Source organism: Nannospalax galili, unplaced genomic scaffold (assembly GCF_000622305.1).
Source record: "Nannospalax galili isolate Female #2095 unplaced genomic scaffold, S.galili_v1.0 scaffold664, whole genome shotgun sequence".
Classification (NCBI taxonomy): domain Eukaryota; kingdom Metazoa; phylum Chordata; class Mammalia; order Rodentia; family Spalacidae; genus Nannospalax; species Nannospalax galili.
In genome coordinates, this window is record NW_008354274.1 from 6,071,128 (window position 1) to 6,091,131 (window position 20,004).

The 20,004-nt window shown below is 42.3% G+C and overlaps 1 protein-coding gene across 1 annotated transcript in view; it reads left to right on the forward strand.

Annotated features, from left to right (window-relative positions):
- Nucleotides 1-20,004, forward strand: part of LOC103748702 (zinc finger protein 84) — an 86,149-nt gene that overhangs the window by 42,218 nt on the left and 23,927 nt on the right. The window contains 3 exon segments of the mRNA XM_029555141.1: nucleotides 14,818-15,057; nucleotides 15,650-15,758; nucleotides 17,007-17,133. Of these exon segments, the coding sequence (XP_029411001.1) occupies nucleotides 14,818-15,057; nucleotides 15,650-15,758; nucleotides 17,007-17,133 (476 nt within the window).

Consider the following 20,004-nt stretch of genomic DNA (forward strand, 5'->3'; position numbering starts at 1 on the left):
GCTAGAGAGATGGCTTAGTGTTTAAGAGCACTGGTTACTTTCGCAGAGGACCTATGTCTAACACTTAGCTTCCTCATAGTGGCTAATAGCCATCTTTAACTCCAGTCTCAGGGATTCCCTTGCTCTCCTCTGGCTTCCACAAGCATTCACATACATGCAGGAAAAACAGTCATATATAGAAAAAGAGGCTTGGCTACAGAAGAAGAGGTAGTGTGAAGAGAGAGAAAATACCTAAAGTCAGATCACAATTGGGATCCAAGGTTTATTGTGGAGGCATGTTGATGCTCTAGCTGTGTTCCCCTACTTCTCCTATCCTGGAGAAGGGAACCAGCCTAGTTCATTTATGACGTAGCTCAGATGCTCAAGAGAAGGGTTAGGCAATGGCGAATTCCACCTGCCATCTATTTGGGGTGGGGCTGCAGCCTTGGGCTTTCCAGAGTCCCTTGGAGTTTAATCCTGTTCACTTAGTCACAAGAGTCAGAGGAGGAGGCTTTTGACACAAGAAATAGGAGCTACACTTGAAACATACCAATGCAAAATGGGGGTCCCCTGTTCTATGTATTGGGAATCCTTGTGTCTTCAAACCTCTCTCTACTATGTGTGCTTGTTCTGTTTGTCTTATATAATTTGTCAGACAGACTCACACTCTGCAGCCCAGGTTGGCCTTGAATTGTGTCAAACATCCTGCCTCAGGTTCCTGAGTTCTGGGATTTAAAGATGGCAACAACGACTGCTGGTTCCCTGTTCCCTATTAAGTCCTCATTCCTGTCTCTGTGTCTTTGGAGTCTTCTGTGTGAGCTTAAAAGTTGACATGTGGTCTGATTAGATTCCTTTACTGGCTTGGACAACACAGGGACACTATTATTCTCTCTCTCTCTCTCTCTCTCTCTCTCTCTCTCTCTCTCTACCCCAGTGCCCTATTATGGTGAAAGTGGGGAAAGGGGATGGAATATTTAGGGCCTGATGAAGTATTTTGTAAAAATATTAATTTTAATCCTTGTTTTCTCTCAGCAAACAGCTGACTGGTTTGTGGTTAGAACAGTAATACAGCTAGAGAGAACCACTTGCCTCCTGTCATGATGAAATACTGAATTTTGTTTGTCTTATATGGAGACTTCTGCAATGACTATCAGACAAAGTATTTTATTTGATATTTGTTTTCTTTCTAAATTTATAATAATTTACCTAGTTTTAAAACTTTACTGATAGCCAATCAATATGTAACTTTCCTTCTCACTGTAATCCAATGCCTAACATATAAAAGATATGTGCTACTTCCCTGTGGAGTCAAACTTGAGTCTGCTAGATCAGGCTGCATCCTAAATGAAAATACCTCCTTCCTGAACACTCCCCATGCCCTCCCTGATCTTTCCCACAACCATAGAGTCATGTACCAAAACACTTGGTCCCCATTAGTGGTGTTGTTCTGTGTTGCTTAAGGAACTTTTAAGAAGTGGAGTCTGATTCCAAGAACGAGTTCAATGAGATGGGCCTTTAGGGTTTGCAGCTCACTCTCTTGCTCTCTTGCTCTCTCTTGTTCTCTCTAGCTCTGTCTTTGTCTCTGTGCCTGTCTTTGTCTCTCTGTGGGTCTGCCTTCTTCCCACATATAGTTTTAAAGGTTTTCATTCAGATCCCAGCTCTTGCCTCTGTGTTGCCTGTTTTTATGTCTTCTTTGCAAGGATGGAGTCTGTTCTTAATGGAATTTTGAGACAAAAACAAGCCAAAAAACCTATTTGTTTCTTAAGTTCCTTTTGGTCACAGAATTTTATCAAAGAAGCAGAAAATAACTAACAGAGAGATTTGTACCAGGAAAGTGCAATTTTTGCTGCCAAGAGCCTAACCATGTTGTTATTTGAAGGAATATGGAAGACTTTTGAACTTTGGATTGGAAAAGACATTGAATGCTGTGAGCAGAGCCTAATGGTCCATTTTAGTAGGAGCTTGGAAGACCATAGTGCTGAGAGTAATGCAGACTTTGGAAGCTACTCTCATGAGTTTTAAGAGGGAGAAAGGAGATTCCTTAGAAACAAGGCTAAAGGCCTTTTGCACATTTTTTGTCGAAGATTCTGGCTATACTCTGCCAATGTCTTGAAACTTGCCATGATGCTGAATTAAAAATAATGAACTAAGATTTGGAGGGAGTCCATTTTAAGATATTGCATCTGTGGCACCGTAATAATACTGATGACAATTATGCAGGTGTACGAAGAAAAAGATCAAGGAGTAGGGCATAAGCAAATTAAGTGTGCAGTTTGGAGAAGAAAAGTGCTCAAGGAAAGAAGACTGCAGTCAAATCATGTGCTGAAAAATTGATGATACTTATTACACAGATTGATGCCATTAAATACAGCCTCCTGTTCTGTACTGTAACTATAGTAAACGTCATCTTGGGGCAAGATCTCATCTAGTTAAGCCTCTAACTTGGGTAATTAAGACTAAGATGTTGCTTGCTGCTAGGAAGCAATTATCAGAGACAGTTTTTCAGCAGCTTCAGTGTAGAGAAGCAGTTTCACCTCTGGTCCATGTGAGCCAGGGTCCATCCCAAACTGGCAGCCAAACATATCAGTGACATCCCTGTGGGGTACTGATTTTAAAGACAAGGAAGATGGAAGATTGAGGTGGGGGCAGGGATCCTTTTGCTGTGCTTTTGAGAGAGCATTGAAGGCCAGGCAATGTGAGGCAGGGTTGTTGACTATGCCTTTTCCGTGAGACATCTGACAATGACACCTACATACAGGGAGTGGAACTAACCAAAGTGAGAGATGTATGTTGTCGGGAGAAACATGGGAGGGTTGAACCACTTAATCCCTTTCAACCCTTAATCCCTGTATCCCCAGATACAGGACATGGGGCTCCAGGATTTGGTGTTTGCCTTGCTGGGTTTCAGCTTTGGTCCTATATTTCTCACCATTTCTCTATCTGTCCCCTTTGTAATGGGAATGTGAATTCTCTGGTACTGTATGTTGGAAGTACGTCGGGTTTTTTTTTTTTTTTTTGATTTTTCAAAAGGTTACAACGAGGAAATTGTATTGAGATTCAGAAGAGACTTTGAACTTTGTACTTTTGAACAGACTTAAAGTGTATGTGGACTTTTGAAGTGGGACTAAATACATTTAGCATCATGAGCTGGTCAAGGGCTTATAGTGCCAAGGGGTTGAATGTAGTGGTTTGAATGAGAAAGGTCCCCTGGAGGCTCATGTTTTGAAATCCTTGGTCTCCAGTTGGTGGTGTTGTAAGGTCAAACTGTGGAACATACAGGAGGGGGGCACTGATGAGGAAAGTACATCAGTGGAGTGGGCGTTAAGGGTTGAACCTTGCCCTCTTCCTGTTCTCAGTTTCCTATTGTGGATGAGCATATGGTCAGCCAGATGGTAGTTCTTGCCAACATACTTTCTCTGGCTATTACCAACTTCCCTACTGTGATGGACTCCCTTCCTCTGGAATACTAGGCTAAAATAAACCTTTTTCCTTAAGTTGAATTAATGTGCCTACCCAGTGTTACCACATTTTTGTCCTATAGTTCACCTGTATTCCACTGAGATTCACAAATGTCTGGGAAGCAGGGTCTTAAATCCAGAACTGTAACCAATAACTCCAGTGCCCTCTGTATATCTGACAACAATTTCCTAAAATATCATGTGCCTTTAAAGTTTCCAAATATCAGCATTATTTTTCTTCAGTATATTGTATTATGTTCCTTATGGTATAATTCAGATAAATATATCCTTTTATTTGTTTCAGTCCTTGAACAATGAATTTGGAAGAATTTATTTCTATATTTGAGAACAATACATTATAGGAAAGCTGAAAGAGTCACATGAGCCCATGCAAGCAAACTTTGTGTCCCTCCTGTCCTCCCTGGACCTTGTCTCAATCCCTTTGTGTTCAACTTTCCCCTTACAAATGTTTTTAGCAATGGGTCTTCATCTCACTATCTGCTCTTCCTGGCTTCAGGTGTCAGAACTGTCAGACTGCCTCTTTCCTTATAACCACAGCAGCCATGTTTCTGATCTTTTTGCAGTGTCTAGTAGCCCTGAGTCCTCTTCTCCTTGACAGTAATTTTAACTGAAGTTTGGATATTTTGGGATCTGCTCAATACCCCATAACTGAGACAAATGTCCTGTCAAACCCTCATCTTGGTAGTTACTGAATAATTTTACTATGGCTATGTGTGTGAAGCCATTACTTTTACTTTCAAGATTTATGTTTCTTTTATACTTGCTCAGCATTCTGATTGTTGAATAAAAAGTTAGTTCTGTGTTTGAATTTGTGAAGAACCAGAATAGTTCCCTTTTTATCATGTCCATGTCCTCTGACATTTGTAATCTGTTGCTGTTTGGCATGGTCAATACTTTAGACTGCAGAAGGACTGCTGTTTGATGCATTCAATCCTTGAAGCTGATGTGTTAGCATCCAGACTGTCACATAGACACTGGAAGGGTGTATATGCACATGTTCTTCTGAAAAGCAACAGCAACTTGTGTTTTTTTTTGTTGTTGTTGTTTTTGTTTTTTTTTACCTTGACTTGCCATAAAGTCTGAAATTTTTTTAGACCAAGAAGGTCTTACATGCCCACTAAAAATCCATTCGCTTTTTGTGGATGCAGGAATATTTGCATGGCCCAGATCCCTTAGGGTTCAGCCTGTATTCCTTTAAATAGATTAAGTTAAAGCTAAGACACTCAGCGAGTTGGCAAACTCCATCCAGGAGCAACTGGTGATTATGGAGATTTAATGTCTTGAATAGTGAATGGCAGGTTCAGGAATTCCTAAACTTCTTTCATGGCTGCTGGAGGACTCCTGAATTTTTCCTTGTTAGCCTTAGGTAATAAAAGTTCAGGTATCAGCAACCCCAGTCAAAAAAACTATTGTGGGTTATGCAGAAATATGGCCTTTGAAATTTCTATCTCTTCCGTGTTCCCAGGGGATAAAGTCAGGGGAAATATTTGAATTAGCATATAAAGCCATGATTTTTTTCTGTCTTCTAGATAAAGTACTGTCTGAGTGATGGAGTCAGGACCCATCATATATGGTCATTTTTCTGCCCTCCAGATGATGTCAGGTGCTTAGAATCATTTTCCAATTATATAGCACATCATCACATGTAGAGTTCATTCCCAGGTCTGTCTAAGTATTCCTCACTTAGTCATGTTACTGTTTTCTCAGTTTCCTGGTATATAGAAGTCAACCCACTTATGCTTTTGAGGGGGAGCTGAAACATTCATAGATATGTATTAAACTTGTCCATGGATGAAGGGAGATTTATGAGTCTGTTCCAGAGCATTTGATTTTTTTTTATTACCCAAGAAACGTTATGGAAAAAATGATATATAAATGTTGGGCTGGAGAGATGGCTCACTGGTTAAGAACACTGGCTGTTCTTGCAGAAGACCTGGGTTCGAATCCCAACACCCACATGGCAGCTAACAACTCTCCATAATTCCAGTTCCAGGGGATCTGATAGCCTCTTCTGTCCTCTGTGGGCATTACAGGACAAGGGTGCACTTACTACATGCAGGCAATACACGCATACACATAAAAAATAAATAAAATATTTTTTAAAAATGATATATAAATGTATGAGGAAGAGCTATTCAAATCAAATATTTAATGAGAACTAATCATGAGATTTAATAGGAAGTCTTTGATATGCATATGTTTTTATTTTAAAAGTAATTTCTATAAGACATTGTATTTCAATAAGAGCAGAAAATTTTATATATGGTAAAGCCACTGTAATGGAAAACATACATTTGGTCAAGATGGTTTACACAGTGTTCCTTGTATGGCATGATGGCACATGTAGTGCCAAGTGTCTTTGCTCTTGTAATGAATTCAGTAATCTTACCTGATGCAACATTTCATTTTTATTCCTATCATCAGTATATGAGACTTTTCGGTGTTTGTTATTTCATGTCCTAGACAGCAAACATTCTAACTGATGTGCCATGGACAGTGTGGTGTTTTGTTTTGTTTTTGCATTTTCTTGGTCATACAGGGTTGTAAGCTGTTGTTTCTATATTTATGAGTTATTTGCATGTCATGTTTGAAAATGTCTGTTCAAGCCATTTAGTTACATTTAAACAAGTCTTTTGCTTTTGTGCTGTTTGGATGTATGAGGCCATCACATAGTCCAGAAATTAATCTGGTGTTGGATGAGTTTGCCAATGTTTTCTTATTCCATCAGGTGATTATTGTATTGATTACTTGGATTTCTGTACAGTTGATTTGATTGACATAATCCCTTTTGTTGAATTTTGCTTCTGTTGGCTATGCTTTTAGCAGACACCCAGAGACTCTGTATACTTCATGGTCCTGAGGTATTTCCTGTATATACCAGGAGCTTCATCCTTTCAGGTCTTATGTTTAAACCTTTGATCAGTTTTGGTATTTTTTCTAAAACATTTGGTTTTTTAAAATGCTATCTCACATTCTGGCCTTGAATTCCTTTAGTAGTTGAGAATATCCTTGACTTCCTGGTCCTCTTTGCTCTACCTCTTGAGGTCTAGGACTACGTGCATGTGCAGCATGCTCAGTATCAATTGATTTTTAGTTGACTTCTGCACATAGTTAGAGAACAGGTTCTATTGCCTTAGCTCAGCCTGTGGGTGTCCAAGCTTCTCTACATGACTTACAGATGAAAACTTGGCTCCTGAATATAAAGTCTTAAAACTTTTTTTGATACTCAGTTGACTGAATGTTTCCATCACTTTGGTGTCTTATCTGAGAGAAACATCTTGAAACGGTGAACGACTTCTTATAGCTCATAGTTTTCAAACCTTTCAGTAAATGATGGCTTGACCATATTATTTTGGTCCTGTGATGAAGATGATCTTAATGACAAAACAAAGCTGCTTACCTTACTGCAGCCAGGAAGCAAGGCGTGGGGGCCAACATTCTTACATCACTCTTGAGTATGTCCCTGTAATCTCATTTCCTTCACTGCATTGCACTTGCTAAGATGAAGACTCCATTCAGCATCTGGTCTTTGAAGTACTTTGTAAATCCACAGTTAACACAGACTATGTGTGGTTTTATTTGGGGTTGTCCATTCTACTCTATTGGTGTTTGTCTCTTTCTCGCCACTGCCCTACTGTTTGGGTTATCATTACTTTGAAGTGAATTTTGAAGGCAGGTATCACAGTAGCTACGGGTTTGTATTTTTTCAATCAAGGTGCTTTGACCATTTGGGTCTCTGGTGCTTTCACATGATGTTTAAGACATCTTCTAACTACTTTTAATTGCTTTGATAAAAACACAGATCAAACCAACTTGGGGAGGAAAGGACTTATTTGTGTTACATCTCCCTGGTCACAGTTCATCACTGAGGGAGCCCAAGGAACTCAGGGCAGGAACCTGGAGGCAGGAGCTGAAGCACAGGCCATGGAGAAATGCTGCTTACTGGCTTATGGTCATAGATCAGTCCAATGGAGGTAATTCCCCAGTTGAGACTCCCTGTACCCAGGTGTGTCAAGTGTTGGGAGCTATTAGTATAAGCACAGCCATTAAGTACATTGAGCTGTGGTAGGCTTGCTTGTTTAATTTATCATCTCTCGCCTTGATTCAAGAGTTTGTGTGTTTTGCACACAAGTACCAAATTGTTCTGCCAAGTCAGGAAGAATGTGTTGATAATTTAGGGAAGATGGTTAAACGGTGGAATTCACAACAAGTATTTGACCATTCCTTGACCCTCAGATATAAGTGGGAAAAAAGAGCTGCTGATGCTAATTGAGCTAAGCAAACTGTGTCTTATCTGATGTTCTACTGTATAAAAAGGCTGAGCTGAAATAAACCGGGGCTGCAGTCTTACTGACAGTCCTCCCAAGTATCTTTCTCTGTCTTTTGTTTTTCTTTCATCCTCAGTCACCCTTTCAGGTGCTGTTAGTCTTGGCCGGCTGGCTCTGGCAGTCAAGTGGACAACTAGAGCTATCCAGCACAAGACATTACATAGACATCTGAAATTCTCAGAGAAGTAACATTATTACATATAAGAAAGGTATTGTTTGAGACAGCATTTTTCTATATATGTGGAGAATACCAGTGATGTTATGAGGATTTTACCTAATCTGTAAATCACTTCACTATGGCTATTTAGCAATGACTATTTCTTCCATGTGAGTGCAGTACCCATGGATGGCAGAAGAGGGTGTTGGATCCTCAAGAACTGGAGTTACAGATGGTTGTTAGCTGCCATGTGGGTCCTGGGAACTGAACCCTGGTCTTCTGCAAGAGCAGCCAGTGCTCTTAATCACTGAGCCAGCTCCCTAGCTCCAGTTTATGATCTTTTGATGTTCTGTTCCACTTGATTTTCTCTTTTGCTAAGAATTTCTATACCTATGTTCATCAAGAAATCTGGGCCCGTTTCTTTATTGTGTCTCTGTCTACTTTAAAAGTCATTGCAGGCCCTGGAGAGATGGCTCAATGAACTTGGGCTGCTGTACATAGGACCCTGGTTTGAGCCTTAGCTTCATAAGATCCCATTTTCCAATTTCTATTCTTCTTTCCTGTGCCTCTGGAGTCTTATTCCGAAAGTCTTTACCTGTATCTATAAGTTGAAGTGTACTCCCTGATTTCTCCTCTAGCAAGTTCAGGGCATTATTTATTGTGTTGAGGACCTTGATTCATTTGGAATTGAGTTTTGTGCAAGGTGAGTAAGATCTAATTTCATTTTTCTGCATGTTGTATTTCAGTTTTCCCAGCAACATTTGTTGAAGATGCTTTTTTCCAATATATATTTTTGACATGTTTGTCAGAATCAGGTCACTGTAATTTGGTGAACTTAAATCTGTATTCTCAATTCTTCTTCATTGTTTGATGTGTCTGTTTTTCTGCCAATACCCTGTTGTTTGTTGGATTTCCCCCCTCCCCCCATATCTCCGTAGCATAGTTTGAACTCGGGTGTGGTAGCTTCTGAGGTATTCTTTTTGCTCAGCACTACTTTGACTGTCCTCAGGCTTCTGTGCCTCCATATAAAATTTTGGATAATTTTATTCTGTGGTTGTGAAGAACTGCAATGGAATTTTGAGTTGGATTGCTTTGAATTAGTATTTTTTTGTAGGATAGTCATTTTCACAAGATTAATTCTCCCAATTCATAAGCATGGAATGTGTACCCTGCACTGTCATCCTCCGTTTTTGTCTTCAGTGTGTTAAATTTTTCTTTGGAGAGGTCTTTTCCCTCCTTGGTTAGGTTTCTGCCCAAGTATTTTATGTTATTTTTTGTGGCTATTGTGAATGGGATTGTTTTCCTGATTTCTTTTTCTGTTTGTTATTGGTATATAGAAGGTTGCCAATTTTTGTATGTTAATTTTATATCTATCCACTTTGCTGAATGTGTTTATTTTTTAGAATTTTGAATATATATTCTAAGATATTTACACATTTTGTAGTTTTATAATCATATCAATTTAATTATTATAGTGCTTTCTGTTTCTTCTTTAATTGTTTGTATTTGTTTTTTTGAAACAGGGCTTCCCTATAGCCACAGTTGGCCTGGAACCCCTTATTGAGACCAGGCTGGTCTTGATCTCACAGAGATCTTCCCACCTCTGCCTCCCAAGGGTAGGAATTAAAGGTGTGTGGCACCACACCCAGCTATTTTTTTTTTTAACTTTTCAGACTATGGTTTTCAATTAGGGTATAGGTGATGGTATACAGAGTCTGTAGAAGAGAAATAGAAAAATAATGGAAAATCTGTTGGTGTGGGAGAGGGTCAACATCAAGGCCTAGATACCCAGGACTGTTTGTGGAAATAAGGACCACAGGTGGGCCTTAGGGGAGGTGTATGTTCCAGAGAATCATGTCTCCCAAGACCAGAATTTGAAAATCACAGAAGCCTCACTTGTTCCCAGCATAAGAGGCAAAGCCTCTGCCATGCAGAGCTTGGGACCTCAGGGGAGGGGCTTGTGGGGGCTGTAGTCACTCAGAGAAGACTGAAACTGCTGCCCAGCACCAGTAAGTCCTCCATGCTTTACTCTGCTCCACCATCAGTTCACTACCATAGGGATGTGGAATTGTGGCTCATGGTAGGGGTCCAAAGCTTCAGGCTCAGGGGACCAAAGCTCCAGTCTACAGGAGTCGATCACAACTCTGGCTCATGGGGGGTGGGGGTGGGGGGCCACTACTCTAACTTCCAGGACAGGACCACTGCTCCAGGCTCACTGGAGGGAACCACAGTGGAGGAGATGATGACTCCAGTTACAGGAGGAGACCACTGCTCCAACTCTTAGGGCAGGATCGTAGCTCTTGCTCATGGGAGAGGGTAGGGGCACCACATCTCCAGCTCATAAGAGCAAATTACAGCTCCTGTTCACAAGAGGGAATCATACTCCAGGCTTATGGGAGGGGACCACAGCTCCAGTTTCACTGGAGTGGACCACAATTCTAGATTACGGTAGGGGACAGCTAGCTCCAGGTTCACAGGAGGGGAACCTCAGCTCCAGCTCACAGGAGGAGACTACAGATCCAGAGTGATAGGAAGGGACCACAGTTCCTGATTAACAGGAGGAGGCCACAGCTCCAGAGTCACAGAAGGGGACCACAGCTCCAGCTCACAGGAGGGGACCTCTGCTACAATTTCATGGGAGATGACCACAGTTAAAGGTTAATGGGAAGGGACCAGAGCTCCATCACAAAAAGTGACTACAGCCCCACATACATGGGATGAGACCACAGCTCTGGCTTTCAGGAGGGGACCACATCTCAAGCCTTCAGGAGGGGGCCATAGCTCAAATTTCATGGAGAGGGAGCACAATTCACCCTCATGGGGAGAGACCACAGCTGCAGGTTCGTGGGAGACAATGACAGTCCTAGGCTCATAGGAGAAGACTGGAGCTCTGGTTCATGGGAAACGCACACCTCCAGCTCAGAAGAGGGGAACATAACTCTAAGCTCATGGGAGACAATCACAGTTCCAGGCTGATGGGACGGAACTAACTATACAGCTCCAGGTTCATAAGAGACAACCATAGTTATAGGCACACTGGACAGGAACACAGTTCCTGGTTCACTGGAAGGGATAGACCCCAACCTCAAGTTCAGTGGAGGAGAGCACAATTCCCAGATCCCGGGGGGGGGGGGGTCACCATTTAGATTATACAGGTTCCTACTATTTTCCTGTCTCTGTTGCTCCATCCACATACCTATACTTGTATTCAAGATAGAGCACCTTGGTTCCTGAGCAGCAAAGGCAACAGCTACTTGGCTTGAACCTCTTGCTTGAGGGACATCGCTATTGGAGAAAATCGTCTTTCACTTTTGCACAGGGAGACAGATGGATCGTGTGTTTTGTTGTTGCTGTTCATGATCAAGGTTCTGGTTGGCTCCCTTTGGCAATTTCAGCCCTCATACCTTCCTCCCTGGCCAGGGAGAGTTAGCAATAAGACATCTTGCCCACAATGACATTTTTATGAGAGGTGCCACCATTGCTATCTTGGCTCTTCAGCTCCTCTCTCAGTTGCCAAGTCCTTTCACTCCTACACCCAGCTGACTGTGGATACAAGTGCAGTGGCCCTCCTGGAAGCTGTTAGCTGCCGTGTGGGTGTTGGGAATCCAACAGGGTCCTATGGAAGAACAGCCAGTGCTCTTAACTGCTGAGCCTTCTATCCAGCTCCTGGAAAATTTAATTTGTGAAGAAAGTACTGCAAATTAAATAAACCAGTCCTGCCTCTAAACCCTGTATGAGCCCCAGGTTAGTAAACTGCACCTTGTCTTCTGCCCCATTCTACTAAAATGGAGGATTAAACACTCCAACTTTTGCTAAAACTCAAGGCAAGAACTCCCTCTCTGGAAGGCTAAGATTTGCAGGTTCTCAGATCTGAATACCCTTTCTCCCAAAATGTACTGGGGCTATTTTTATTTATTTATTTATTTATTTATTTTTGAGAGATGGTCTGACTACATACCTTAGACTGGCCTTGAATTCACTAAATAACACAGGTTGAGTTCAAACTCCTCAGCCTTCTGAAAGCTAGGATTTCAGGCTTTGCAGTGCTGGGATGATAGTTATGAGCCATCACACTCATTGATCAAAATTTATTGAACACAATATCCAAGGCCCGGTGCTAGGACCTTTTTATAAAGTACAATACATCAAGAAAATAAATTACTGAAAGATGTTTGTCACTTTGGGATACTGATAAAAATTTTCAGAGGCTAAAGTGGTCAGCGGTAGAATATGCCCATAGCATGCAGAGGGCCTGCTTCAATTTTAATTGTTTGTATTTGAATTCTAGTTCTCCCATTTATGACCTGTATCTTCATGGACAAAGAATTTCCCCCCTGTAAACTGTAGTTTCTTCATGTATAAAATGGCATAAATCCTGTGCTTCATGAGGTAGTTGTGAGGGTCAAAATGTATTAGTGCCTCTCAGTACACAATAAATTCTCAGTATAAAGCTGGCTTCGGTGGTGCACTCCTGTCATCCAAGCACTTGAGAGGCAGCAGCAGAAGGATTAGGATTCCAATGCCATGTTGAACTACATGGAGATACCTTGTCTCAGTAGAAAAGCATGGAGACTGGACTGTAGCTCTATAGCGAACACTTGCTGAACATGCAATAAGGCTCTTCATTGAATTCCTAGCACCACAAAGCAATAAGCAACCAAATACCCATCTCAACAAACTAACACAACCCCCATCCCAAACAAAGCAAAACAAGATGTGAAACAGTGCACGGAGCGGGTGGCACAGAGCATGCCACTCCCATTTCCCTTCAGGAAAGGACTTGTGACCCCGCTGCTAAGAGCACATGGACAACACCTGCAGTGGAGGCTCCTTTGAGATCCATCTTGGCTTGTCAGCTGGTGACAAAGCCTGCAGAACCTCTGGTCATGGCAGAGCCTGGTGGGCTAGGAGAGTCAAGCAGTTTCTACCCCTGTGGGTCTCCTCAGAAAGAGAGATTCTGTCATAGCCTGATGTCCTGCTACTCAGTCCTGCCCCTTTGATTTCTTGAGTGTCACCCTCACTTACTTAGGTGTCACCTAGTCTAAGAGGAATGTCTTATATTTGGAGGAGATGGTCCACCACATAGGCATTGGAGTCTCTGCTCTTAACTTCTATGTTTCTGACCTTTCTTCCTCAGCTTTCCCTTTGAGTCCTCTCATAACAGTATTGAAAATTAAAATGTGATGGGTGACACATATCTCCATGCAACATCATGCTCCAGGGATCTGCCAAGCCTGATGACCTGAGTCTGATCTCTGGAAGCCACAATATCCTTTAAATTGTCCTCTGATTTCAACACATGCCATGTTGTGCATGCAGACACCCACACCCACATGTACATAAAGAAATAAAATGTAACCTCGTTGACACAACATGCTATGCTTAAGTAAAGTTGTTTCTCTGGTCTCTTGTTTTTACCCAATCTGGGGTCAATAGACATTTGTTCAGGAAAGTTCAAAAACTGTTTAAGAAACCACTGGGAAGTTGTTCAACAAAGATGAAGTTTGAAAACCAATGCATTTTAAGCTGACATATGTGCATTGAATTACCTGCTTTCACAGAAAAATTATTCAATCACAGTCTTTTTATCTGTGCTGGAAGTAAAACATACCTTACAAAACCCAAAAAGAATGGAAATAATTAGCATGTGGGTTACATTATACATGATTTTTAATTGTTCTTACAATAAGAATTGGAAATATATTTTTAAAAATACGGTTGTTATGATCAAGTTCAAGTATTTGTTTTGAGTTTTTAAATGTCAATTCTTTACAAAATAAATAAATTTACAGTTCTTGGAATACATATGGCATGAAACCTGGGTGAGCACTATCAGGAGAAGACAGGGAACCAGCTCTAGAGGGGCAGAGGGTCTGAAGCAGTGAGGGAGCAAGTGAAGATGAAGTTTAGTAACACCTATGTACGAGAATGTCCGAATGAAACCTGTCACCTTCAGAGTAAAAAACCAAATACAAATAAATAGTTCCACTCACAGTTTGTTTGCTGAACAAATCCTAATGATGTAGAGCCGGATGGAAAAGTCAAGGGAAACAAGGATTTTAATCTTTGTTTTTTCTCTCTCTCTTTTAACGTGTCTCTATCTGGGAGGTATTGCTGACGGATTGCCCAGTGTCAGTGTGTGGTTTTACACACACACCCCCCCCCCCCCGCCCCATCCCCTTTTGACACAAACTTCCTCTTTCTGTTTTGCTCAGACAAGGAATTTTGCAGGGACCTTGTAGACAAGATTTTTAAAACTTTTTTTTTCTCTTTTCTAAGAAATAACTTAAAATAATCTACATAGTTTTAAAACTTTTGCTGTTAACCAGTCAGTGTGTGTCCTTTCCACTGTACACCAATTCCTAAAGATGAATAAGGCTTCCTCCCTTCCAGGTCCGGACTTCGAGGTTTGAGCGGGCTGGACGGGGCTGCAACCTGAATAAAATGCCGTGCTTCTTGAGCATTTCTGGGGTCCTGCTGCCCTCCGGCTAGGGATCGATTCCCTTTTCAAAGTTCAGGCTCTCTACTCAAAACAGCAGGGTGCGAATATTTACTGAAAAACTTAACGAAGTGGCTATATTATGTGAATCTGTGAATAATGTGTATCTTCATACATAATTCATAAGCGGATATAGCCTTTCATTTAAGGTTAAATGCCAATGGTAAATAGGAACTAGTGTCTCTCACAGGAAGCCCTGCTTCACATCCCCTTCTGCCTTCCCTTGCCCTCCTGATGGTGCAGAAGCTGTCACTCAGGGTGGAGCTGAAGCACTGTCCAATCCGAGTCACAGTTGTGCTAGACCCACCAATGATGAGCGGGGGCGGGCCTTCCTTTCTACGCCCATAGCTGTCGGCGCTTCTGGATCTGTCACAGTTTTCTGGTCTGGCATTTCGGGATCCTGCGTCTAACTCCATCGCCCTGTGACCGGCTGCGGCCGCTGCCCCAAGGCGCAGCGCTGCTCACCAGCAATCCCGAAATGGTGAGCGCGGCGTCCCAAGCGGGGAGGGAAGCTGTGCACCGGGAGCTGGCGGACGCGGCTCCCCATCTTCCCCGCAGAGTCCCCAGCTGCGGCTGTGGCGGGGCTGAGCCGGCTCCCAGTAGCCCGGGCGTCCTGTTGGTCCTTGCACAGGGACTTGAGCCCGGTACAGCCTGGCGGTGGCCGGTGCTCATCTCATGCACCCAGCTCCTTCAGGGTTTTCCTGGATCCTTGGTCCCCGTCCTCCCCGCCCCCACTGCAGCCTGCACCTTTGGCTTGTCTCTCTGCCTGTCTGTCAAAATCTAGTGATAATATTTCTAAATATAGTATGACCGACTGTGGAAATCCAAGTCTGAGTGCTGCATCCCCACTTTTCCTTCGCTGTCACTGGCTTATCTTTGCCTAGTGTCTGGTGGGTCTCCCAACACCACTTTCCAATGAGGCCTTTCCTTAAGACCCTGGAGTCCTTGGGAGACCTGGATTAGACACTTCCCCTCTCTGAGACATTTTCTTATCTTTCTGTCACTTGGGATGGAATCTAAGTACTGGTTCATGAAAGGCAGGCGCTCCGCCCTGTGCGAAGCCAAGTGCTGGGCCTTCTTTCTTAAAGTTCTTATTACTATGTATTGATGGTGCATAATAGTGTTTCATTGTGACTTTTTAAATATGTGTTCTGATCTCTTTGAGTGTCTAGTGAACACCATTCCTTGGGTCCTCTTTTCTCTACAGCAGCCTCATGCCGGTTGTGGTTGCGGAGCGCTCTGCGAAGCAGCTAGATGCCCTGTATCTGGGAGGGGTGTCCTGCCATCCTTGCTCTAGGAGACACTTCACTATATCCGTATCATGGCTGAGATTGAATACTTTGATGGGTGAAGCCATTCTTTTGTCACTCTGATGCTGCTCCTTTGGATTCTTACTATCCGATGGTGATTGCTGGTACGATCACATGATCGTTCTGTGTTGAAGTTTTTGAAGGACTAGCATATTTCTAAAATGGTTATAATCGTTTTACAAAACAAAAGAGCACCAGAGTTCCCTTTTTGCCAGGCCCTATCCTCTCTGACACTTGTAATCTGACATTGTCGTGACAGGCCAATCTCACAGTTTTGCTGAGACTGGAGGAGGTCTGCTGTTTACTGCATCCAATCCCTGGTGAAAATTTGTTGGAATCTCAGTTGTGAAATAGCCACAGGAAGAAGGTAGTAAATATTGAGCAGTAGACAGGGATCTGCTCTTATCCTCTACATTTCTGCTAGGTTTTAGCCCACAGGAGTGTCACATGCCCACTGGAAAGTTTCTCTCTCTCTCTCTCCTCTCTCTCTCTCTCTCTCTCTCTCTCTCTTTCTCTCGCTCGCTCACTCTCTCTGTCCTTTTCCCCAAGGAGATTTACATGTGCCAGATCTTTTTGTTCCAGAGTTTGGGAGTTTAGTGATTATTCCCACAAGTCGACTAAATTAAAGCTGAGGCACTTTATGAGTGGACAAAGCCCTTCCTGGAGGAAGTGGCCGACCTGGCGATGTCGGGTATGAACAGTGCAGTGGGCTCAGGAAGAGCTGAGCTCTCAGTCAGGCCACCAGAAGAAGCTGATGGTTGCTCTGTTACCCTTGAGGGAAAGTGAACTGAACTATCAGCAGTGATAGCAGTTGGCAAAGCTTGATGGACATTCTCTCTAGGGAATTAGTGCCTCCCTTGCATCTTTGGGGTCTACTCTGTAGCACAGTGTTAGGCCACAGCTGTAACATCTGCCTTTTCATTTTGTTACTCATGTGGCAGCAGCTTAATCTTGCCTTCATATGATGCATTTACAGATGCCCTCTTAATAAAGCAAACCTCACAAACACATTTAGTTATTATAAATTTTGTTTGTATTGTAATTCTTTGGAGATCACTTTACTCGAGTTTTCCTGCCTCCCAGCACTAACCAGAGAGAAGATGTTTGCACTGGTTTTTATTTGTCCCATGGTACAGAATACAAGCCAGGCTCCAGCTTCTCTATGACACTGCTAAGACACACACACTTAGAAAGGTGAACTTTCATTGTTCCAGATGCTGAGGCCTTGGGTTGATGAGAACTGTGCCATTACAGGGGCTGGTGTCATTTGAGGATGTAGCTGTGGACTTCACCTGGCAGGAGTGGCAGGAGCTGGATGCTGCTCAGAGGACCCTCTACAGGGATGTGATGCTGGAGAACTACAGCATCCTGGTGTTCTTGGGTGAGTCTGATGCCCTGTAACTCTCAGTAGCACTTACATCCTTCCTGGTTGATATCTCTAGAGATCAGTGCTAGCTTTTAATGCCCAAATGTTAAACATTTTAGTTGACACATACTAATGTCATATATGAATGGAGAGCAGTATGGCTGTGTGATATATTCAGATAATGTGCAGTCATCAGATGATGCCAGTTGACATGACTATCCCTTTGGTTTTGTTGGGAACATGAAAATTCTCTTTGATAGCTATTTTGAAGTATTTATTTAATTTTTGTCAACCATATTTTTACTGCTGCACTATAGAATGTAAGAAGCTCTGTGTCCCTTCCAATGTACTGAATAAATGCTAATCATCCCCTCTTCTTCCCTCCGTGCTCTGTACTTTTTCTCCACTTTGGTAACCACAGTTTTCTCTATGTCCCTGAGGTCACTTTGAATTTGAAAGTATAATGAAATTGTGAAAGATTTTGCTTTTTATACCTGACAGGTTTCATTTATCTTGTACCTTTTCTGGGAAGACATATAAGAAATCATCTTTTCACCATTATGGAGGAAGTCAAATTCCAAAAGAGTAACTCCGTGTTATGGAGCTTGGTGACTCAATGTGTACTTGGGGTATTTAGAGAGCACATGAGACTCTTAGACAGCTGGACCACTGAAAACCGAAACTCTAGTCATTTTTCGCCTCTGTGGCACAGACACCTGGGCAGAAGGGGCCTGCATTGGAATCTCTATTGAGTGGTTCATGACAGTCTTCTGAGGGAGTGTTAATGACTGGGTACCATTATCATAGACCTAAGAACTTGCTGTATCTGTTTATTTCACTGCCATGTTTATGTGCCATGTTTACCTTCATGTCACCACAATGGCTCTGTTTTAAAGTAGTGACAGTCATTTCTAACTCAGTGCAAATAGTTACATTCCAACCTCAAGAAAAGTTCTCTATTTCTGTCCTTTTGTGGTGGGAGACTTTTTTGTTTTATTTTTAATGGGTAAATTATATTCAGCCACATTTTTCAAATAATTTGGATTTTTGCTGATAGTTTCATACATCTTTATAATTCATTTTAGTCCTGTGCCCTTTTTTTTTGTCTTTTTGAGACAGAGTCTCCCTGTAGTCCCAGCTGACCTGGAACTCCCTATGTAGATCAGGCTGGCCTCAAACTCACAGAGATCCACCTGCCTCTGCCTCCCAAGTGCTGGGATTAAAGGCGTATGCTGCTGGGCAGTCCTGTGTTATTTATGTATTCCTCCATTGATGAACACGTACCTTGATCTGTGTCTTGGTTTTGTGTACACTGCTACAGTGACAGGACTGCAGATTTCTCTGGACATACTGGTTCTATTTATTTGGATATATTATTTGGATATATGTGGGCGGCAGTGTCATTCAGTCATTCTGTGTTTATATTTTATTAGCTTTTTGTTTGATACAGGGTCTGGCATTGCCTAGGCTGGCCTCAAACTTGCCAAATCTCAAGGCCTGCCTTGAACTGCCAATCCTCCTGCCTTCACCTGCTGAGTGTTGAATGTGCAGGTGTGTGCCCCACTCCTGGCTTAATATCTGGTTTTTGGAGAGAGTCTTGCACTCTATTTCACAGCAGCTGTGAGCATTTATGTTCCTATCACCAGCTTATGAGACTTTTCAATGTTTGTCATTTGGTGTCATGGGTCAGAACCATTCGGACCTCCATGCAGTGATCCATCCTTGTGATTTTGATTGACCATTCCCTGATGATGATGGTGGCAAGCAACCATTATTATATTTAAGAGCTGCTTGTGTGTCATATTTGGGAAATGGCTGTTGAGGCGGTGTAAGCAGATTCAATCACTTCATTTGCTTTTCTGTTATTTAACATTAATACTGAATGTGTTAGCTTTCCCCTGTTTAAGTACTTGAGGCTCTTAATATTCAGAAATTGGTCTCGGTGAATAAATATGACTTTTTTCATCATTCAGTTTAATTATTCTATTGATTGCATTTTTTTCTGTACAGATACTTATGAGTTTCTTGGACTCCTGACTACAGATTTTTGGTCTGTTTCTGTGTCTTTAGCGACATCCAAACTCTATCACCCTCATTTTCCACATGTGCTAACTCCACACCCCAGGAGGCCTCCTGCTTACAGGTCTTACCTTACCATATTTGGTCTATTTTTGTGTTTTTTCATCTTTATGCGGTTTTCCTTGAGATCTTTATGAATCTTTTAATGTTGTTTTACAAGCTGTCCTGAATTCTTCATGACTAAGAATGGTCCTGAACTACTGCTTCTCTTGGCTGTACATCCTGAGTGTTGGGATTCGAGGTGTATGCAGCACGCTCAGGTCTGCATCCATTTTAGTTGATTTCTTTATGAGTTTGGAGAGTGGGATCTTAAGACCTTTTGTCAGCCTCCATGTACCATGTTTCTCTGAATGATTTAAAGATGAGTACTTCCTCCAGGGTCTGGAGAGATAGCTCAGTGGTTAAGAGTGCTGGCTGTTATTGCAGAGGACCCAACTTTGATTCCCAGCACCCATAATACAGCTAACAACTGTCCATAACTCCAGGTTCATGGGATATGACACACTCTTCTGGCTTCTGTGGGCATTCCATGTGCACTTAGTACATGCAGGCAAACATTCATACACAGAATAAAAGTAAACTTTTTAAAAAATAAAAAAAGAAGTCCCCTGCAGAATGTAAAGTCTTGAATTGAAGACTGTGCTTAAAGTCAGATGACTGAGAGACACTTAAAAAGAGAAAATGTATGCTGGCTCATGTTCGGCCCATGGTTCCTTGGCCTCACTTTGGTCTGATAGTGAGGAAGGGCATCATGGCAGGGAGCACTGGCAGAGTGTGCTCCTCCCCTCACTGCTGGCAGAAAGCAAA